General features: G+C 33.2%; 4 protein-coding genes across 4 annotated transcripts; 1 reads left to right on the top strand and 3 right to left on the bottom strand.

Moving 5' to 3' along the window:
• Positions 1–105: 105 nt before the first annotated feature.
• On the top strand, positions 106–8,924 carry LOC111007514 (uncharacterized). The gene is made up of 14 exons (XM_022279901.2): positions 106–316; positions 3,333–3,444; positions 4,676–4,788; positions 4,871–4,993; positions 5,671–5,885; positions 6,006–6,081; positions 6,402–6,488; positions 6,602–6,682; positions 6,927–6,959; positions 7,174–7,227; positions 7,315–7,356; positions 7,876–7,954; positions 8,040–8,110; positions 8,433–8,924. The coding sequence occupies exons 1-14, from the start codon at positions 152–154 to the stop codon at positions 8,520–8,522; spliced, it is 1,341 nt and encodes a 446-aa protein (XP_022135593.1). The 5' UTR covers positions 106–151; the 3' UTR covers positions 8,523–8,924.
• Positions 8,925–9,936: 1,012 nt separating this feature from the next.
• LOC111007505 (Zim17-type zinc finger protein) lies at positions 9,937–12,175 on the bottom strand. The gene is made up of 4 exons (XM_022279892.2): positions 11,925–12,175; positions 11,595–11,692; positions 10,899–11,156; positions 9,937–10,285 (listed from the first exon to the last, which is right to left on the bottom strand). The coding sequence occupies exons 1-4, from the start codon at positions 12,043–12,045 to the stop codon at positions 10,121–10,123; spliced, it is 642 nt and encodes a 213-aa protein (XP_022135584.1). The 5' UTR covers positions 12,046–12,175; the 3' UTR covers positions 9,937–10,120.
• An 860-nt stretch (positions 12,176–13,035) lies between these two features.
• On the bottom strand, positions 13,036–17,493 carry LOC111007852 (Transducin/WD40 repeat-like superfamily protein). The gene is made up of 5 exons (XM_022280376.2): positions 17,358–17,493; positions 16,761–17,012; positions 15,101–15,244; positions 14,159–14,878; positions 13,036–13,420 (listed from the first exon to the last, which is right to left on the bottom strand). The coding sequence occupies exons 1-5, from the start codon at positions 17,469–17,471 to the stop codon at positions 13,208–13,210; spliced, it is 1,443 nt and encodes a 480-aa protein (XP_022136068.1). The 5' UTR covers positions 17,472–17,493; the 3' UTR covers positions 13,036–13,207.
• Positions 17,494–20,900: 3,407 nt separating this feature from the next.
• On the bottom strand, positions 20,901–23,171 carry MEF9 (mitochondrial editing factor 9). The gene has a single exon (XM_022279940.2). It carries the CDS (start codon positions 22,911–22,913, stop codon positions 20,907–20,909), a length of 2,007 nt encoding a protein of 668 aa, XP_022135632.1. The 5' UTR covers positions 22,914–23,171; the 3' UTR covers positions 20,901–20,906.
• Positions 23,172–23,650: the final 479 nt, after the last annotated feature.

Genomic DNA, 23,650 nt, shown 5'->3' with positions numbered 1-23,650 from the left:
TAATTTAATCAACCCCTTTTTCTTTTTCTAAACCTTCGAAAACACTCCCACAGTTAGATGCTTTTCCCCCAAAGGCCCATATATAAGAGAGGAATCACACTCGCTCCAAATTCTAAAAGAGTGAGATATCTTAGTGAGAGAGAAGAGAGAGATGGAGAAGTTGAGTGGAGTAAGTCACCTGTTCGTGACGGTGTTTCTGTCGGCGGTGGCCGGAATCATGGTCATGCCGGCGATTACTGACGTCACCATGGCGGCGCTCTGCCCCGGCCGAGACGAGTGTTCCCTCGCCATCTATCTCAGTGGCTTCCAACAGGCGGTAAAAATTTTCCCTTTTTCTTTTTCCATATTTAAATATTTATCTCTGAATAAAAATTTTATAATTTTAGAAAATAAAAAATGTCTCTGCTTTCTTCTACCTTTCTGTTTTTTTAATCAGAAATTTAATAGTTTACCAATTAATAAACCCCTAAGTAGAATTCCATTTTTTGATGTGATTGCTTTTCTCCTCTTTTGTTTTTTTTGTTTTTTTTTTTGCTCCTTTCTTTTCTGATGTTCTTCCAAGCTTTTGCAACGTGCATGGCATTAGCATGGCTACTTTTTCTTTTCTCCCTCAAGGAAAGGAGGGGACGTAATTACCTTCCTTAATTACTAAGTTAAAAAACTATATCAAAAGTTAAGATTTTACAATTTAATCTCTAATTTGCCTCTATTGAATTTCTATAATTGAGTGATTATATGTTGGAACAAGGAGCTCTTATTATATTAAATTATCTCTAGATTAAAAAAATTAAGCTAATAAGTGGTATATATTTAAATTTTTAATGCATAATATTCTTGAACAACATGTCATAGACCTTTTTTTTTTTCCTTCTTGAGAGTAAATCGAGTGGTTTTGATCATAGATTTTAGAGCGTTTTACTTGCTGGGTAGGTTTTGTGTAATCTAGAAAATGTTATAAAGTTGAGATTTTATAATTTTAGCTGCTAAATTTACTTATTCAGAATTCTATATCTTATGTGGATTCAAAAATTAGATAAGATATCTGGCATCTTCACCTTTAATAATTAAATTTAAAAGAAAAAGAACATTTCTTTTTTATCTTACGAAACTAACATAATCTCAAACAACTGATAAAACCCAGGCTTGGAAAAGACCATCTTTTTTAGGCTACACAATACTTAAAAAATTACAAATCCACATGTCAGTTATCAACTACCCAAATTCCCCAAAAAAAGAAAAATTTTATTTTCTCAAAATTTAGATATAAAGTACGTAAATGTGTGGGTTCCAATTCTCACCTGGATCGTCATTAAATATTTTACCACTCAAGAGAAAAATATAAAAATAAAAATCTATTTTAAAAAATAATGAGCTGTCAATTTTTGTAAGCGTGTCCCAAGTATTTTTACAAATATATGTATATATATATACGATGCAAACAGGAAGTGAGGGCTAAAATGGTAAATATATTCTTTATAGACAAAACAACTGCCGGAAGAGAGGAATGTCCAAAATTCCTCGCAAACAAAAGAAAAAAAAAGTTTAAAATAGTGGGCCCCAGGCATTTTGTCGCCACTCTCCCCGACGGGCAACCGTCCACCGGCCAACTCCGTCACCTTCCTTTTTGTGACATTACTCATTAGTGAGAGTAAAGGAAGGTGAGAGCAGCCTGATGCAACTCCATAACCTTCTTGAGCATTGGGGAAGTTTTTTCCCCACTTTCAAACTTCCCCAACTAGTGCTCCACTTTTTCCCTACTTGAAGTGAACATCTCATCTTCATTTTTTCCTAATTTAAGAATATCATGACCAATTAAATATAATTCAATTCTACAATCAAAATTACAAAATTAGTATAAACATAGATATTATGATAATCAAAACATAATACTTAGTTAACCATTTATAACATCTTCTAACGTTGTAGGTTGGATTTTATTTTTTGGGATATGAAATTTTAAGTTGTGTTTGAGAGTACTTTTGGCATGACCGATCGTACTTCTTTATTAGGACCACCATGTTTTGGAGTAATACAAAAGCGTCGGTTGAAAAAAATAAGAGACAAAAAATACTAAAGTATTCAACCAACTCCCTAAATACTTTTCAAAAGTTACTTCTTATAGTTTAAAACAAAGTGTATAATTGCTTATAGTTCGAGTACTTTTATCTCGACGACACTTGTTCAAGAACCACTCCCAACCACTTTTTTTTAGTAGAGTAACATGGGTGAATGTTGGAACACACAATCTTTTAGTTAAAGATACATAGAACTGTTGACCTTGAACACATGTTAATTCCTATTAGTTACTTAGGTTTCATTTTGGTCTATATGATTTTTTTTTTAATTTTCTTATTTAGTATACAATTTTAAAAGAAAAAAAAAGTAAAATCAAAAAGTTTAATCCTTGAATTTTTATTTTGTCTCTAACATGTACCTTAACTTAAAAAAAAATCTATTGGGTCCTAAATTTTCAACTTTGTGACTAAGATCATTAAACTCTAAAAGTGTCTAATAATATATTCCTGCCTAATAAATTTACAATCGATTTGAATTTTTTTTAAAAAATTAACTAATCTATTAGACATAAAATTGAATTAAAATCATAAACTTTCAAGTGTCTAACAGGTCTATAATATATTTTAAAAATAACAAATAAGTCAAGGATATTATACATCATATTGAATCTATTAGATACTTTTAAACTCCAAGAACCCTATTTACACACAAAATTGAAAGTTTTATAACTCATTAAATACATTTTAAAATTCAAAACCTTGTTAAACACAAAAGTTCGAAATACCTCACACATGACACTATTTAAAGTTCATGATCTTAATAGGCGTAAAGTTTAGAAACTAAACTTATAATTTAATTATAAAAATGTCTCATAACTTTGTCGTTTGTTTCAAAAATATCTTTATCATTTTCTAACGTTTCAATACTACCCTTGATTTTTCATAAACATTTTAAAAACAATATCATTTGAGCAAACATACGTTAATATTTTGGATGAAAAAATTAATGCGGCAGAATCTAAAATAATATACAATTAATTTATATGATATGTCATTGTTTCTACCAATGAATTTTATCGTTCAAATTTAGTATAGTGTCAACTAATTGTTCAACAAACTCTTATTAATTATGGTATCTTTTCATTCTATAACATCAACTATACATTTGAAATATTAATATCATATTAATAAATATTTGTTTAAAGAATATTTTTGAAACGTCGGTGAAAAATCTCTTTTAAAAACGAGACTATTTTTAAAAGAAATGACATTAAAACTAATGTAAGTGCGTGGGGATATGATTTTTGTAATTTGCAGATAACGGGATTGGGAGCGGTGGTGATGACGCCATTAATAGGGAATCTGTCGGACAAGTACGGCAGGAAAGCGCTGCTCACGCTTCCGATGACAGTTTCCATTATCCCACTCGGTAAATTTTTTTTCTTTGCTTTTAATAATGAATGTTGTTTCATGTTTGGGTGGTGTTTGTTTCCTCGGCCACCTTTATCCTGTTCCTGGCTAGTGCGCGATTCCATGCACGTTTAATCAACTAGATTCCCCTTCATTTTTCGTTTCTAAAGCCTTCTTCTCATTCATCGATTGCTTTTGTCGGAGTGTAAATTTTGAAACGGTGGCCCACGTGTCCTGTGCACGCGTCGCCGCTAAAAAAGGGTACAGGAAATATTTTAGACTTTTAGTTTAATTTCTATTTTAATTCCTTGTCGATTTAATTTGGATATTTATCCTTTTATAAATTTTAGGTTTAAACAAACTCAAAATAATATCAATCATAATAATAAATTAGACTTTTTTTTTTGGGAGGATGGGGAAATAAATTAGACTTAAATACTATTTTACTTTTATGTAATTTTAGCGTTTGTATATTTTATCTATACATTTTTTTTTATATTTTAATTATTATGCTTTAAAACATCTATTTTGATTTTAATATCGTAAAATTTTGTCAGATTGTATATTATTTAAAAGTCTATTTCAATTATTGTATTTTTAAAAATGATCGTTCTAATCTCGTTTGCAAAGTTCTTATACAAATTATACACAACAAAAAAACAAAACCATTTATTATAAAGCTATGACAATATAATTTCGATAAATTCATTAATTGTAGTGTTTGTGATAAAAAAAATAGACAAAAAAAATCGAGAGACCAAAATAATCACTTTTTAATTTTGAAAAGTAAAAGACAAAATAGATAAAAGCTTAAAGTGAAATATATGAACCAAAATGTATAATTTAAAAATATAGACTAAAATTGATCAAAATTAAAAATATATTGATTAAAATATTTTTACTTTTTGGGAAGTAAAATGACAAAACTAGATAAAAGGTTAGAGTAGAAATATATGAATAAAAATGTACCATTTGAAAACATAGACTAAAATAGATAAAAATTAAAAATGTATCGATTAAAATAGCAACTAAACCAAAATAAATTTTTAACCCAATGTTGAAATAGGTTAAAAAAATAATAATTTATAAAGACATTCGTAAAATTGAAAATTCAAACAAATTAAGGGACTAAATTGAGAATAATCTTGGAAGGAAAAAAAAAGGAAAAGAAAAAACGCGGGTATTGGATTTCAAAGGATCAAAAAACTGGAAGAGATGCGCTAATGGCGATTTTCATCATTGTTGCGCAGCGATATTGGCATATAGCAGAGAAAGAAATTTCTTCTATGCATATTATGCCGTCAAGACTCTCACGTCCATGGTCACTGAGGGCACCGCCGGCTGCCTCGCTCTCGCTTATCTGGTAATTTCATTGCTTTCTTCTTCCAATTCAGTGCAATTTTCAGGCCATTCTACTCAATTTGATCTTCCGGTTTCATTTTTAGGCAGACTACACTTCACCGGCAAAACGAGCGTCGGCATTCAGTTTGCTTGCTGGAGTAGGCTCTGCTGCTTTTGTTTGTGGAACCATAGCATCTCGCTTCATCGCCACGGCCTACCTTTTTCCGGTACTTATTGTTCTTCGTTCGCAAACGGAATCGATCTCTTATTCTGTAGTTTTATGTTTCGAGATGCAATTGTAGTTATGTTGTTATTGTTCTTCTGTTGATTTCGATTAGATTCCTGCAATTTTCTCTATGATCGCAACTGTCTACTGATTTCTTATTCTGTGTGTATGTTTCGAGATTAAATGGTAATGTTGTTATTGTTCTGCTGTATATGTGGATCAGATTTCTCTTATTCTATAGTTTTATGTTTCGAGATGCAACGGTAGTTATGTTGTTACTGTTCTGCTTTGATTTCGATTAGATTTCTGCAATTTCCTCTATGATCGCAACTGTCTACTGATTTCTTATTCTGTGATGTATGTTTCGAGATTCAATGGTAGTAATGTTGTTATTGTTCTGCTTTATATGTCGATCAGAATGCTGCAATTTCTTCTATGATCGCAATTGTCTTCTGACCTCTTATCTTATGGTTTATGTTTCGAGATTTGATGGTAGTGATAGTGTATTGTTCTGCTGTTTGTTTCGATCAGATTTCTGCGATTTCCTCTGTGATTGCAACTACGCATGAGAATGTTCATCTATGATCCCAACTGTCTACTGACCTCTTATTCTGCTGTTTATGTTTCGAGGTTCAATGGTAGTGATATTGTTATCGTTCTGCTGTATATTTTGATCAGATCGCTGCAATTTCCTCTATGGTCGCAACTGTATACATGAGAATCTTTCTTGAGGATGGTTTGCCAGTTGAAAGTGATTTAGTGCAGCCAATGTTGAAGGATGAAGTGCCAGAACTGACTGGCCGCGAAGACGACGCTGGTAAGTTGCCGAGACCGACACCGGGTTTCAGAAAAATTCCGACTCTGAATGATGTTACTACCTTACTCAAGAGCAGGTAAATGAGAGTTGTCAGCCATCTGCTTGTTCATTTTACAGTGAGAGCTATGGCGACTCTGCAGTAGGCCATTCTATTTAGTAACAATAGGACTTACGACCCCTTTGTTCGCAATTGCAGTACGCTACTTTCACTGGCTGCAGTTGTTGTATTCTTCCACGGCCTCGGTGACGGAGGAATGCAAGTCTCTATACTGGTATATCAGTAATTTCCTTCACATATTTAGCGAGATTAAGGCATGCCAGTAACAATTGCTTTGAAATGAAATATCTGGAACAAGTATACTATCAGTTTTGCTCAAGTTTCAGACATACAATTGTTGACATATTAACCAAAGAAAGACTAAATATATACATTATGTCACAAAAATTTTTCACATTCTTAAGTTTAAATGCCTCTACAAATCAGGATTTTATGAGGCTAATTGAATAGAAACACGTTTGGGATTGGATAAAAACAAGTTCCAATGCCTCTACAAATCTCTCTCTCTCATAATTAAATTGTTCCACATTGCAGTATTACTTGAAAGCTCGCTTTCACTTTGATAAGAACCAGTTTGCAGATTTGATGCTACTTTCTGGGGTTACAGGAACTGTATCACAGGTATCCACGCGCTTTACAAGAAGGATCTGCTTATTTATACTGTGCCTTCTGCTCTTCCTCTGTTTTTTTTTCTCTCTTCCTCTTTTAATACGCTGCTTTATACAAATGCTCAGCTGGTCTTGATGCCCCTGTTGGCTCCTGTTCTATCAGAAGAGAAGTTACTTTCAATAGGGCTTTTAGTGGGCACCATAGGCGTAAGTAGCTCGGGCTCATTCCTTAGTTTTTCATCAACAATTTCTTTTCTTTTGTTTCATGTCTGTCGAAAAATACTTACTTTTTACCTATCTTGTGCCGACAACTGTTGAATGCTTGACAGTTATTTTTTTCTAAATTAATAAGTTGTCAAATATTCAACAGTAATCAACATAGAGATAGATTCTTATCTGTAAGGATTATTCACTTAACCAACGTTACTCACTACTTGCCGATTTATTGCAGATGGTCATTAACAGCATTGCTTGGGCAATTTGGGTAATTACCTCTCAATTATATTAATAATTTCTTAAATTCCTCTGTAGTAACTTTTTTCTTTTCTAGAGTTAGATGTGAAGAATTGAACCTCCTCACTACATGGAAAAAAAAACATCAGTTTTTGATATTGTGTGATTATATATATTTGAGATGTAATTAGTTCCCTTATAATTTTTTGTTTTCCAATTCTCATTAACTTTTCTTTCTTGGCCAGGTTCCATATGCTACAACTATTTTTTCCATTATCGGTGTTTTCGTGAATCCAAGTGTAATGTTTTCTATTAATTCCCTTCTATACCTTTCTCTTGACTGATGCATTACAATTATTGCTCATTTGGTTCTGGGATTTATACAGCTATGCAGCATTGTATCAAAACAAGTCGGTCAACATGAGCAGGTAAATTAAAATAAAATCACTGGTGAAGTTGTCATATTTATCGACCATTAAATCAGCTGTCTCATTTAACTATTCATCATTTTTATAGGTTAAATTACCAGTTTACTCAAACTTTAAGGACTGTGTTTAAGAAATTTTAGTGGGTAATAAATACTTTAACTTTTAACTTTCAATTTTATGTCTAAAAGTTCCATGAAGTTTTAAAATGTCGAATAGATTTTTAAACTCTAATTTTGTTTTAAATAGATCCCTAACCTATTAGATATTTCTTAAAATTAAATTTCGTGGGTAATTTCTCTAACATTTCAATTCTATGTCTAATAGCGTTTAAAATATCTAATATGTCCTAATATATTCCACAAAATTAAAAATTTATTGAACTATTTGACACTTTAAAGTTTAGAGATTTATGGAAATTTTTTTTTTTTAATTCAAAGACTTAGAACTTATAAATTAAATTTAACCTCGTTTTTATGATCTCACAATTTATTTACTCCGTTAGTCTATACCTGATTTCAGGGAAAGGTTCAAGGATGCCTTTCAGGAATAAGCTCTCTCGCCCAAATTGTAGCTCCCTTCATTTTCAGTCCTCTCACAGGTATAGTATATAGACTCGTAAATTTATCTTTGAGACACGAGGGAGTTCTGGATTTGACAATTTTCCGTGGTTGATTCGTATCCAGCTTTATTCTTGTCGGAAAATCCACCCTTCTACTACCCCGGCTTCAGCCTCTTGTGCATAGCCGTCACTTCAGTAAGTACCTAGAGATATATTTGGTAACATATTTGTTTCTTACTTTTTTATAAAAGAAAAATGGAATTGCATAACCATGGATTCAAGAACAATAAAACAATATTTTTATTTATATTAAAAAAAATTGAAAACATAAACCAGAAAAAAAAAGCTTGATTTTGTCATTTCCAAAATTTTTGTTTAATTTTGAGAATCTTTCTAAAAAAATAGAAAACAGAAATGTAAATAGTTGTAAAATATTTAAATTTTTTAATAAAATTGAAAACAAAAAACGGAACGTTATCAAACAAGCTTTTAACTTTAACAACAAAATCTTGTGCAGGTGATTTGTTTAATTCTAAGTGTCATGATGACGACGTCCGCGTCCTCTACTAAAGAAGCAGCAACAGCACTGAAGCCTAGCCATTTGTGAATCTAAGAACTTCGTATGTACATAATATATATGGCGTTGAAGATGAAACCTGTCCTATACCATATAATCTACGATTTAGGATGTGGTACTCATTCTGAAGCAAGAATATATATATATATATATTTATTGAGCCTCACATTTCAAGTGGCAATAGATGATCTTTGAGAAAATGGCCAAGGAGACAAGGAGAATTCGTTCTTGGATCTTGCTGGTGTGTTATCAAACTCTTAAAATTTTGCATTAATAGTCATTGTAACTAGTTTTTTAGTAGAATATGCAGAAGTAGAGATTTGAACTCATCACCTTTCAGTCGGAGATTGATATCTTAACCACAGCTATGCTAAGTTAGCAGTAATTGTAACCTATTGTGTGCTAGAATATATTTCTTTCACTTCTCTCTCAGATTTTTATCTTCCAAACTTTTTTGTCTTTAAGATTTCCCTTTCTAGATTCTCTTGCTAAATTTTATGTTCCCTTGGTGTAACATTCTTTATAACATATTATATCTCTCTTTCTTTTTTCTCTTTTAACCTTTTTAAAACAGAATACCAAAAGTAATTATTATTTGGTATTCTATCTTTAGATTTCAAAAACAGAAACCATACCAAACTTTTCTGATTTTTATTTGAGGAAAACACAATAGAAAATAGAAAACCTAAAGATAAAAATAGTTATCGTCTACAATGTAAAAAATAGAATTAGCCAAAAGTTTAGATATCAAAACCATATTTAAAACCCTAATTAGCCGAATTTGCTTTGATTGTAGAAGATAAATTGGACATTGTCTTAAAAAAAGAGAAAAAAGGGTGATAAATTGGACATTCTCTTGTCTCTATTTTCAAATATCAGAAACTTTAAGTATCCTGGAAGAATAAAACTTAGATATTTACGGTTAAGTATAAGCAACGAGTTCCAATTATAAGAATCAACTCGGCATAAGCCACATGACATCAATTCCAAAGAAAGAAAAAACAGGTACTTACAAGTAGGTAGGTGTCTTCCTACTTACCACCATTAAAAATTGACGACTTCTTTATTATATACATTAATCTTAAATACTCAATTAAGCACATAAATTTTATCCATTTCTAAATACTCACAAAGCGAAACTGCTATATATCTACCAATGGCCCAAGTGATTTAATTCTCTAAAAATTTGAGCCCAAAGACTTCTCCAGCCCCAGCATAAGGACAATCATGTCCATTTTATTCCTAAAGTTGTCTGATACCAATTGAAAAAGGACTAATAAATCCCAACCAAACATTAATTCATTGAAGAAATTTAAGTCCATTGAGTTGGCTCAGCTGTAAACCAATCATTATTCTTCTCTTTTCTTCCTACATATCACATCACAGATTCACAGCCATAGAACAAAAAATAGGTTTAATTGCAACTAAGCTTTAATGAAGAAAATTAAGAGGTCAAAAGCACTTTAAAATTATTTCACTGGTTGACCTGCAGAATTAAGGTATTCAATTTCTATGTCCAAATCGGGTTCCTATATGATATATAGAACAATATATATAACAAATAATTGTACTTGTACAAAAGAGTCCAGAATGTACATACTCCGTGAGTGATGAGCACATTATTTACCTCATTGTATCGGGTATATATCATCGCTTCCATCGTCCAGATATTTGAAGTTTACATCGCCCCATCCATTACTCCCATAGTTAAAACTCGGGTTGATGTAGCATTTCATCTCATGAAACAGGTTCAAGTTGTCCACGAGCTTGTGGTATGCACTGCATCCACAACACTACAAGAGCGAAAGCAAGGACGAACCCGATTAGGTTGGCGTCAATTTGTAATTTATTTCTCTACAAATTTGTGTCTAATTGTCCACCTACAGCTTTCGGCAACACATTTGAACCAAGAACTAAAATAACTGAGAGAATATGAGCCAACATGCAGAACAACGTTCTGAAAAGGGGGCCTGGCACCTAGGCGCACTTCCCAGAAAAGCCCCCTAGAAGCAAGGCACCCTTAAAAAAGGTGCTTGAGGTGTGCGCCTCAGCGCCTAACCACTTATATATATATATATATATATATATATATTTATTTATTTATAAAAAGAAACTTAGAAATATTCTTCAACTCTCTCCGCCCAAAAAAAAAAAAAACATTTTTCTATTTTTCGTCACAAAAAAGTATTTTCTGCACCTCATTAGGCTGCTATCAGAACTCAAAGATTAATGTGTTCTGTTGTATGATTTCTTTGACACCAATTCTTTACGAAACGGAAATTGTATAAAATCATTTCGGTAAGAAACCTCACCCAAAAAAGTGAAAACTATATGCTTCTAATGCTTCTAATTTGTAGATAAACTCAAATGGTCAAAATAAATTGCACTAAGTGTGTGAAATCTTACCTGCACAAACACAGTGCCATCAGTATAAGCATGGGGGTTGATGGCTCGTGTCGTTCGTTGCCCACAAATGTTACAAGTAAAAGCCACAAGCATTCTTCGACGAGGAGATTTCGTGAAAAGTGACCATGGGAAAGTGGAGATATTCTCAGTGCTTGATTTGCCCTCCAATCCAGCCGGAGCTGAGGGACCTTCCATGCCAGACCCTGTCGTCCATCCTCTTCCCGTGGCTGCGCTAAGCACCACTCCCATGGCAACATCCTAAAGCGGAAAGGAAAATAAACAGGAAAACTTTACAGTGTACAGGAAGCTTCAATAAGATCGAATGGCAAAACAAAAAAGTCCATATATCTAATTTAGTTCTAGGATTCAATCCAACCAAGTGCAATTTGCACCTATAAAGGTTCACGAACTCTCTTATTCCAGAATCATCATTTTCTTCTTACAGAAATTACAGAAAATAAATAACAATTCTATTTCTCTCTAGTGTAGTTCTTTCTCCTTCTTCTTCTTCTTCTTGTTTTTTTTTTTTTTAAGAAGAATTTTAGAAGGAAAAAAAAGAAAGAAAACAAGTAGGGAACAACGAGATCAAAACAAGTAGTTGGATGAATGATAATCCATGAACTTTATCTTAAATTAGCAGAAACATAACGAAGAGAGCATTAAAATAAGGAAACAATAGCAACACAGAGAGGATACCTTCGAAAGAGGGGAAAGAGAGAGGTGGCGTTTACTTAGGATTGGAAGGTTCCTAATGTTATTCGAATCAGTCTGAGAATCAGATTCGTTCTCGTTACCTGAAGATAGATTACAAAACTTAAGCAGGCAACTCAAAACAAGAAACATAAAATCAATAATACAACAAAATTCCTTCCAAGACGAAACAAAATCAAACGATAAGCAGGATCTTTCAGCAAGCGCTTCGACAACACACACCGATTGCGAATTTCCTCAAATTTCCTCAAAGAAAGATGTAAACAAACAAAAGAACAAAAACCGGAGCAGAAATCAGACACAAACTACGAATACCTTTCGAGGCGTGCGGAACTTGAAAAGATCTGAGAGAAGGAATCCTATTGGGCAAAGACATTGAAAAAGAAGAAGAGGAGGAGACGATCGCAGCAGGAGAAGCGTTGATTAGAGACTCCATAGCTCGAAAACTCGAAAACTGGAACGCAGAGGAACAGCCTCCGTAGCAGGAGTTGAGAATCAGAATTCAGAAGAAAGAAGCCAATTCGGCACCAAAAATATCGCGGGGACTGGGAGAGAGCGTAGAGTTTTGAGGACACGAACGATATATAGTCGGTGGGCCTACTTTTCGTCATCCGGCCCATTACAATTTGGTGAGATTGGATCCACAAACTGAATTACTACACGTCTTCTGATTAATTAAATTGTTTTTTTAATTAATTCATATAGTATAATATTTGTTTACTTCTAAATAAGATAATGTCAAGGTTTACGTGATATTTTAAATACTTAATCTTTAACTTCACATTGTAGGAGATTGACTTTGAACATTAACTTGAAGACAAGACTTTCTTCTTTTACTTTAATTATATTATGCTAAGTTATTAATTAAATAAGCTTAAACCATTATGAGTTGATTTAATATTTTTTAATTTTTAGAAACACACGCGTTTTTCTAATTTCTTACTTTGAAAAAAAAATCTAAAATTGCATAAAAATTTTGCAAATTTCTTTTTTCATGTTCTTGTTTCCATTTTTTTTCCGATAAAACATTATTTTATTAATTTTTACTCGGAAAATGCATAATTAATATTAAAAATATATATAACATAAAATTTTTAATTTTCATATAAAAAATTTACTTAATTGAACATGTATTATTTTTTCAATAAAAAAGAAATACCAAGAAATAAGAAACAATCACCAATTTTGTTACTTAATTGAAAAATAAGAAACCAATTGAAGAAGAGAAAACGATCAGGAAAAAAAAAATTACTGAACTGACCTTTCTTAAACCTTTTGGTCAAACTTATGAAGAAAACATTGAAGAAAGATACATAACCCCCCTGATTCAATCAGAACTCATTATGAAAAATTTAAACTTGGAAGGAACAAACAAAACGAGCTGAATCATGAGCACCAACTGAATTTACAGCCGACACAGGAAGAATTAATTAATATAATAGCTAGAACTTATAGCTATTAATTCATATGAAAATTTTAGAGCTCAGATTCATAATGCATGCCTCGGTTCCTCCTATTTTATGCACAATTAGCTATCATGTTATTATTCAATTTTATAGCCAAGAAGAGGTCAGCATAAACATTCTCAATTATATCATTCAATCGTCTTCAGCAGTATCATCACCGTTGTCGTCTGAAGACTCGTCGCTGTTGGCATTGAATGTCAATATCAACTCTAAAATTTCCCTACTTACAGCAGAGTTTTCTCTTCGGCGTTCGGGGCTCGAATTCCGTCTTCGCAGTGAAAACAGTTGCATCATCAGTTCCTCTGGTAAAGCTAAGCGGTGCATCCACCCCCTAGGCTTGGGTTTCTGTCAAATGCAGAGTTCAAACCATTAGATCAGATGAATGATATGAACACCACCGAGTCAACTATCGACATCGTCTACAATTTCATCAAATTCATTAACATTGTCATAAAAATATTCATGTTAAAATTCTATTCAATTTCAACATCAGTGTCACACAAAGCTCCCCTTATCATCGTTGCCTCTATCATCATCATTGAAAATAATAACAATCATCATAAAACCTATGTATATGTTCTTCACCAAGTGAAGGAATTGAACCAGGTATAAACAGAGAAATGAACCTCTGCCCATGACAATAATGTATATCAATATTGGTATTAGCCATAATACTATTCAATATCAAATGTTGGCATGACATCAATTGCCAGGGGAACTCTATGATTTCTTGTCTTTGAAAATAATGCCTATTTGATGAACTCCAAAGAACATAATGCCTATTTGATGTCTTTGAAGAAACACAAATGATTTGTTAAATAAAGGAACCCGAAATTTTAATAAGATCATCACCACAAGATAGCTCGACACATTTCTGATTCATATGACTCTAGAAGTCTACATGCAGAGTCAAGAATACAAAATGGCAGATGTTCTTATCCTTATGGCTGCAGAGGACAACAGGATGGATGCTCTATTTGATTTGTACGATAGAAATCGGCGAATAATGCAAAGAGTCAAATGCCATTTAGAAAGCTATAGTAAAGCATTTATATTAGAATTAAACTGAGATGACATTCCTACCTGTTCAATTTTCTCAGGCAGAGTAGCCCTTTCAAGGGCCTTTGGAGTCCATATCTTGATGTCGCTTTCAATTCCACTACTAGCAAGCATGGTCACGTGAGGATGCGGCTCAATGCAGTTCACGACATCCTCATCTGCTTCCATGACTCGGATTAGCTCTCCACCCTTTTTCTTCCATATAAATATTCTGCCACAATCAGATCCGCTAACGACATACTCACATTTCGGTCCAAAAAAGTTGACACCTTTTACCGTCTCACAGTTTCTATGTCCTTTATAAACTTGTGGACTACCATGTTCAACATTTTCAGCTCCCATTTCACTCGAATCACTACTCATAGATACTGGAGACACTGGATTTGGGTTTGGACCCAAACCCATATCCCTATTAAAGAGATAAATGGATTCATCATTGTATGAGACAAGAAGTTCGCTCAGCTCTGAGTAGGCTAAACCTGTTATTCCCACTTGTTCATCACCAATCAAGTGAGGGGGGCAATAGTAGTCTGTAGGTTGACCAAAATCGGTTGATCCTTCCCCCTTGTACTTGCGAATATCATACAACCGAGCGTACTCATCTGAACCAGCAACAACAAAGAGATTTGGATTTCTTGGATCAATAGTAATTGCATTTAGCTGAATCGATGACATGTAACCTGCCCTATTGTCAATTGATTGGCAAGTGAACAGCTCACTGGCAGCCCCAGTTCTCAGATCAAACTATTAAAAGGAAAAATACAGTATCACACTGCAATTCAGCGATATTAAAGAAGAATGTTCTTTGGAAAAAAAATATAATTTCATGCTTTAAGTTTAGTTACAAATCTTCAAAAAATGTCATGTACTTTGGCCATGAATAAGCATATAACTTATCAAGTTGCAGTAATACTTGGAATGTTGATGGAACTTAAAATAACAACAGAATGAACGATAAAAACTCACATGTTGCACCAATCCATCTTCACCACAAGTATAAAAAATATAAGGGCTCCCAGGTTCAATGGCCAATTTATGAGCTCGCCCTTGATGACTGCCAAGTAATGAAGTTTCCACACGCCCACTATTCAAAATCTGAGCATGTCTCACCTGAATTTCAGCCAATAATACTCTTATTAAGGAATGAATGTTTTTGGTACATAGCACAGATAAACAAGCTTTCTAGTGGGAGAAAACAAAGGAAACATTCTGCCGACAGAAAATAAACAGGCAGTTTTGCTTGAATTGAGAAAAAAATGCAACTCGTTTTTAAACATTAATTTATTAATCAATGCCAGTAAAGAACAAAATTGGGGGAAAAACACATATATTTCCATCTAGCATATTGCTTGATCCTCCCACTTGATGATTGGCTATGATATGTACAGAGGACCGACAACAAAAATACCATATACACAAAAATCAACTTCACTTCTGTGATTTTAATAAGGAAATAGTCTCATCAGCAACAATGAAGCGTAGAGGTGGCTACTGATGAGATAATTTATAATTGCTAAGACATTGATGAGATATCGGTGGAATGAAGAAAAGCAATTTGGATAGCAAATGCCTGGAAACCCTCCTTTTAAACCCCCCTTTTAATGTAAAGTTGCTTTTGGAAGATTGACTGTGAAAATGGCTTCATTTGGATCAGCAAATTTCAATAAGACACAGGATTTAATTAAGATTACTTACATTCAAAGTAGTGGAAAGAGATTGAATAGTGATCCCAGAGAGAAAATAATTCAGATCCAGAGGAATTTTTTGGGCTGATTAAAAGATTCTTTGAAGGGGAAGAAAAAAGAGCTCCGGTGAAGAAAACTTTATTAGGCAGGAAAGAGAAGTAAACAACAGCAAAATTGATCGGAAAGGTCAAAGGAGAGTCTCTATGCCGACAGGAGATCGGAGAAATAAACAGAAAGTGATAATCATCACAAGATGTTACTACAGCGATAACAAGGGAAGATTTCTTGATAATAGACAAAGACACCTGCAAAAAACTTATATTATCAATCTTTTTCACCCTAACAAATCTGGTGTCTCATCAAAGGCTTCAATAAAGAACGGTCACTATTAGGAAGTTTCAATGTGTAAACTTGAAAGGTGGAACAAAAAGAAGACTAAAGCTAGTCTCAACAATCAAATAGAACTCAAATAAGGAATCACTTACTTTGTACTAGCCTCAGATTTTCCCCGAAAATGTAAAAAGGATGAAGAGACTACGAATCACCTCCTTATTCATCATAAGTTTGTGGCTAGGTGGTTATCCCTTTCAAAAACTTTTGTACTAATTTGTTGTTTCCCTAATGACATTGCAGATTGGCCCCTAGAATCGCCTCAGGTGGCGGCTCAAAAGCAACGCTAAATAATTGTGGAAAGGTCCAACCGAAGCACTTTTATGGTCCCTTTGACTATAGAGAAACAATATTAATTTTTAATGATAATTACAAGAGCTTTGATGATTTTCAACTAAATGTACAGCATCCTAAATGAATAAGGAGGGAGGGAGGGAGGGGGAACAAGAGCTCTTGACTTGAAAACTAAATAAGAACCATGTTAGACCACAAGGGTCTAATTCTTTGCCATATTGTCTAGAAAAATCCTGCCCTTCAACTAGATGACATACCTGCCCATCCGCAGCACAAGTCACAATGCATCGGTCATCCGTGTAAGGCATGATTTTTGCTTGAAAAACATTGTTATTATGACCAGACTGAAAAGAGAGCTTGACTTGCCCGGTCTCCCAATTCCAGAGGATTACCCGCCGATCATCAGAACCCGAAACTAGAACGTCACCAGCAGCATTAAAGCTCACAGTGTTGACACAACCTTTGTGCCTCTCCAATTTCCTGTAAATATCAAGTCGCAGCACAAGATCCTGAAATAGCAGTAACACAAGCGATCCTCAGCTAATGAAACGAAACATTAAAACACCTTTAAAAGCACAGATACTAGAAGCCACCCAATACCAGAAACAAGTACAAAAATGCTTCAAGCTAGTAGACTATCCACCGAAACCCGTATAATTTTTTTTAATCAAAACAAAATCCTTTCGAAAAATGCAACACAATCCGATTCTTTCTACTGGGTCCATTCGGTTGTGATCGAACAACAAACGATGACATTTAAAAATCAGAACAACTAACCTGAGAGGATCATTTATAAACACAGAAAAAATTATTGATAAAACAAAAAGTAATAAGGGAAAATCCGGGAGCAATACCTGGGAGGCACCAAGACGGTGAGCGAAATTCCTGGTGGAAAGCTCGCCGACCTCCCGCTTCCAGACATTGACGAGTGCCTTATTGGAATCATCAATTCTGGCCCTCTTGTTCATTGTGGAATCGAAGATGAACGAATCTGAGTTCGATGGGATCAAAATCAGGGAAGCGGGCAGAGAGAGGGCGTTACGGAATCAAGAAGGGCATCGCTATTCGCTGGATTTTGTTAATTGTTAGCCTATGAAGATGAACAGAACAGAACAGTTATTTCGGCGTTCACCGCTTTAAGCAGAAGCAGAGCATCGCAGTCGCTCACACACACAACCATCAAATCAATCTTCCTCTTGAGCTTATCTCACCGCTCTTTCTTATTTACGATTATCAATGATTAAGGCACGTCCAATACATTTTTCGCTTTTCTCCTCTTTTTTTTCTTAATTTCTTTTTTATCCGTAATTACAAATTTCCAAGTTTGTCCCTAACTTTTATAATAGTGTTTATATTGATAGGCACGTGACTCTCGATCTTGTGCCAACTTGAACGTAGATAATTATTTATCTCGACGTTGGAGGTTTGAAAAATCTTTCAATTAATATACATTTTTCTAGAGTCTACAAATCTATTAGATACCATATGAAAAGTTAAAAGGGATTAAGTTTGAAGAAATTTATTTTATTTTGATAAAAATTACTATGAAAAAAAATATATTGATATTTTTTAAATTTGATTATAGTTAAGTTAAAATGTTGGAGGTCAATTTAAATATAGTGGTAAAGACAACAAAAAGATTGAAAAGCCGACTTTTCATCCTCATATATTGTTAAACTAAAAATAATAATAATAATAATAAGTTAAAAGTTCGAGATTGTGTTTATGTCATGAGCTAGTTCAAGAGTGGTTTTTATATATATTATTTTACTTTTTAAAATATTATTCTAAATTTTAAATTTTAAGATTCTGACTTTGTTTTTCAAAATGTTTTGAAAGTATATGTTAGTAAATAATCGTTATATTTTAAAATATAAAATAAAAAATATTATTATAGAGATCGGCCCTTCAAGGGACGGACTTACCAAGAATGAAGTTGAGTAAGAAACTTCACTCCTCCCCACATATTGTACTAAAAAAACTCCCCCAATTTACTATTCAACTACTCTAAATTACTATCAAACTACTTTGTTTTTATTAATTATACATATTGAAATTTTCTAAATTGTAATGGAAATATATTGTTTTTATTCATAGATATATATAATTTTCAATTATTGTAGATTATATAAATTATTATTCAATTTGATGTATATGTAGGTTTTTTTTTTTAAAATATATGTATATACAGTTATGTCTTGATATAAAATAAATTTTAAAATGTCAAAATTAAATAATTAAATTTAAACATTTGATGAAATCAAATTAATTAAGTACTTAAATCATCTTAATTCTTGTTCTTTTTTATACATGTTTAAATAATTATAGTCTATAAAAATATATAATTTTAAACGAGTGTCTTAAAAGAAGAATATAGTTTATTTTGAATTTGTAAAAATAAATATACTTAATTTCAAGCGAACAAATATTAAAATAAAATAATATTTTATTTTTTAAATTAGTCATTTTTAAAATAACAAAATAAATTGTATTATATTTTGAACTTATTAAAATAAAATCTATATAAAAATGTCTAATTTTCAAATTAAACACAATAAAAATAACAAATATAGATGTATGATATTCATTTTGAATTTAGTCAATTAAAATAATATAAATATGTATTATTTTATTTTTAATATAGTGAATTTAAAAGAGCTAGAAAATCTCTTTTATTTTCAAGTTAATCAAATTAAAATAACAAAAAGTATAAAAAACAAGTTAATCAAATTAAAATAACAAAAAGTATAAAAAACAAAGTATTTTTATCATTATCATTGCTTAAATAAAATTTTAAGAGAATAAAAATAAATGAAATATATATGTAATCATAACTCATTTAATTTTAAAAAATTATCATAAAATAATATAATTTCACATTTAAATTTTAAAATTGACAATTATAATTTAAAAAAAAAAAAGAAAAAAAAGTAACATAAATCCAATTTACACCACTCGAGACTTAATAATAACTCTATAACTCTGAATATAACACACTTCATAACTTCAGATTTAGAAAGTCTGAAACATGAACACAAATTAAACAACTCCAATTAACTGTCTAGATTTAATAACTCCATACTAATTAACTTTCCTATTTAACAACTCCACCCACCTCAACGTCAAATAGTTAAGTTTTGTATTTTTATTATGTAAAACTAAAATAATTAGAATTTATTTATCCTCTTGTAAATACACTTGCAAAAGTTTGATGCTTTATTGAATTTAAAAGGTATTTTTCATTCTTACATGAATAAGTAATATATTAGAGATATTTTGGCTCGTTTAGTAGTATTTTCATTTCCGTTTCTTCTTTTTAATTAAGAAAATTAGAATTGCATACCTCTGCCTCTCCGGCGCCGGCAAGTCAACCAATCTGGAAAAATCTTCTCGTGCGAAACGCCGGCGGCCTACATGAGCTGCTCCATCAGATTCCCCAATTCGCTGGAGTCCCTCTTCAGTGCTGGAGGCGATGGGGCAATGAGGAAGACTATTATTATTATTATTTACTAACAGAACTGTTAGCATAATTAAGAGAAAGGTTTGATTATAACAAATTGGTATAAGAGGGCAATTGCAACAATCACCGTATTCTGGGTGAGTTGTGCAATTTACCCAAAAAAATAAAAAGAAAAAAAAATCTCACCATTTTACGGGCAAAAAGATGCACTATCAAAAATTATTCAAATACAGTACAACTGCAAATTGAAATGTATAAAATTTAACGCTCATTGATGGAATCTGTGTACATTAATATGTACACATATGAAATACTTTGTTTATATGGTATAAATTTTATCCATGTGTCTTTCTCAAAAAATAAAATCAAATCAAATAATTCCACGTGTGATCAAATTATACAATTGTAGCTCCAAATCAACGAGCTTTTAGATCCAGTTTTAACTGGACAAGAATCTCGATAGTACGAAGGAGAAGCATAATCATCTTTGGCAGTGGTTCTTAAGACCGATCACAGATTCTCGACTTCGTTCTTTGGCTTCCACTCAACTTGACCAATTAATTCATGCCTACTCTCCATGATTTTTGAGTCAAGCCGATTTCCCATTAATTAATTTCAGTGCCATTTTTTATTCGAAAGTATTTTCAAAATCAGGGCATTAGGCGAGAGAAAAAAACAAATTAAAAGAATTTGCTTTCAAACAATTAGAAAGATGCATCCAAGTAATTTTATAAGTATCGAAATTTAGTCCAAGGCAATCTGTTGGAAAGGACTTGGATGTTTTGGTCATACCGGTTTAGAGATCTCAAATTCGAACCTTCCAGTGAATTTAATACCAAATATATATTTTTTATGTCTTCCGAGTTCAGGCAAAAAAACGTATCGGAAACTGAGGGTAGGAATTAATCTACTCACCAAGTATTGGAAGCCAATCAAATTATCTTTAGAAATAAGAATCCACCCGACTATATCCAGCTTCCTTTTGAATATTGTTCTTCTCCATCATCGTTCTCACTTCAGCAGCATCACTCCATCGTCCCACATCGGCATACATATTATACAACAATACATATGAAGCTGAGCTTTTGGGTTCGAGCTTCATCAATGCTTCAGCCGCCACTCGAGCCATCTCGACGTTGTTGTGCACCCTAGAAGCACCCAGTAATGCACCCCACACTGCTTTATCCGGTTCACATGGCATACTATTGATCAAATCCATCGCTTCTTCAAGCTGCCCTTGTCGACCGACGATATCAATAAGGGCGGCATAGTGTTCCACTCGCGGTTCTATACCATGCGTGTTAACCATGGAGTTGAATTCTCTCCTACCTTCCTCAATCAATCCAGCATGAGAACAGGCATTCAGAACAGAAATGAACGTGATATAAGAGGGCTGCACAGTACATTGCTTCATCAATTTGAAAAGTCCAAGAGCCTCGGTTGCAAAGCCATGAGAGGCATACCCGCCGATCATCGCGTTCCAAGATATGACATCTCTCTGCAGATTCATTTCGTCAAAAACAGTCCGTGCCTCGACTATTGCTCCGCATCTCGAATACATAGTAACAAGAGAGTTGTTTATAGGCAAATCTGCAATAAATGCCTTGGTAACTAGCTGATGAATCTGAGTTCCTAAAACCAGATCTACCAATCCAGCACTTGCGCTGAGAACTGACGATAAAGTGTGCCTATCTGGTTTCTTACCTTCAAACTGCATCTGCAAAAAGATGTCAATTGCCCCTTTATAGTCTTCATTTTTCTCACAGCCAGATATCATGGAATTCCATGAGATCAAGCTTTTCTCAGGCATCCTCTTGAAAAGATCATGAGCCAGTTCCAAACTACCTATCTCAGAAAACCCAGATACCATCATATTCCAAGAAAGGGTATCGGGCTTCGGCATTCTACCGAAAAGATTCGAGGCCTCTTTCATATCCAAGATATGAACATAGCCACTGATCATAGTGTTCCATGAAAAAGTATCTCGCTCAATCATGTTATCAAACAGTTCTCGAGCAGAGACTATATCCCCAGCTCTCACATAGCTCATAATCATAGAGTTCCATGAAACCACATTCCTCCCAAAATTGCCACTTTCATCTTTTCGATCACAATGTGAAGGGATGTGATCGAACAGCTTTCGGGCTTGTTCGATCATTCCTTTCTGACCATATCCAGCAATCAAAGTATTATAAGCATGCACTAAATCCTCTCTACCATCACTCTCACCATATTGAAGCAGAATCCTTTCAGCTTCAACCAATTTGTCATTCTGAATCAGCCCTGAAACCAGTGCACTAAGAGAAGCAGAGTCTCGTTCTGGCATCATCTTGAAGAACTCAATAGCTTTCTCCACATAACCATTCATTAAATAACCAGAAACCATGGCATTCCAGGAGATAACATTACGCTCAGGCATGTAATTGAAAAGCTCTTCTGCTTTATCCATCATCCCATTCTTAGCATACCCACTAACCATCGTGTTCCATGAAACGCAATCTCTTTCTGGCATTTTATCGAACAAATTCCGTCCCGCCTCAATGTACCTTCCCCCACAAGATACATATCCCGATAACATCAAGTTCCACGACACAATGTCTCTGTTAGGCATTTCATCAAACATCTGGCGTGCTTCCCTCATCTCCCTCCTTTTTACATACCCTGTGATCATCGTGTTCCACGTTATCGTGTTCCGATGCTTCATGCTATCGAACAATTCCCTCGCTTCATTTATCCGACCTGTTCGAATTAAATTAGACATCCTTTTGTTCAGAGAATAGAATTCCGGAGCCTGAAAGTTGCTGGCTCTTGAAGCAGAAGTGAAACAATTTTGGTTTAACTGAAAATTCACGACGAACATATCCGGACGGCGACGAACATTTTGGCAAGCATAGACGATTCGTGAAGCAGCTGAGTAAAATCTCCGCCGAATCGTCACCAAGTTGGCCATGGAATGGTCCAGTTGATCGTTTACTTGGCATTTGGAGAAGAAAGGAAATCTAGATTCGTTCTAGTTCTGCGTGTGGTTCGATTAAACAAAAAGAAAGTATTTGAAATTAACGAATGAAGCATTCAGCTGAGGAAAGCCGACGAGATTCAGTCGCGCACCACTGTACTAATTCATAACCTTCCCTCGGTTCAAATTCAAACAACCAAGCCATAGAAATTTCACAAATCGGTAATCTGAATGTAGTTGCTAGTTCATTTAGAATAGGATTAAAAATACTGTTTTAATTCTATTTGCATAAAATTTTTCAACTTTTATTACTTCTAAGAAAAATAATTTATCAACTTTTTTCAAAATGTTGCTATTTATTTTTTTTAGATTTGTCTCCCGTTTTATAAATTCCTAAAAATAATATTTTTTTAATACAACAATACCAAGTAAGAGTGAGAATTCGAATTCGCATGCACGTCTTAGTTCAGATTGACAAGACAATAAAATGCATCTAACTTTATTATAATTCATTAATTGTTGTGACATTGATAATTTTTTATATGAATGGAGAGAATATTCTAAAGATTAAAAGAAAGTATAATTAAAAAAAAAAGTAACATGAAAAATATTGATAACAAAAATTAAATAGGAAGAGTGTGAATGTTTAAATACTAAAGTCATTGCCAACGTAAACCTAACTCAATGTTAATTTAATTCTTTTTTAAATGAGAAATACTAAAGTCATTAAA

Source organism: Momordica charantia (assembly GCF_013281855.1).
Source record: "Momordica charantia cultivar OHB3-1 chromosome 4 unlocalized genomic scaffold, Mcharantia_2.0 BLBB01000004.1, whole genome shotgun sequence".
NCBI classification, from domain to species: Eukaryota; Viridiplantae; Streptophyta; class Magnoliopsida; order Cucurbitales; family Cucurbitaceae; genus Momordica; species Momordica charantia.
Note: the sequence above shows the minus strand (reverse complement) of the source record. Positions and strands in the feature narration are given on the sequence as shown.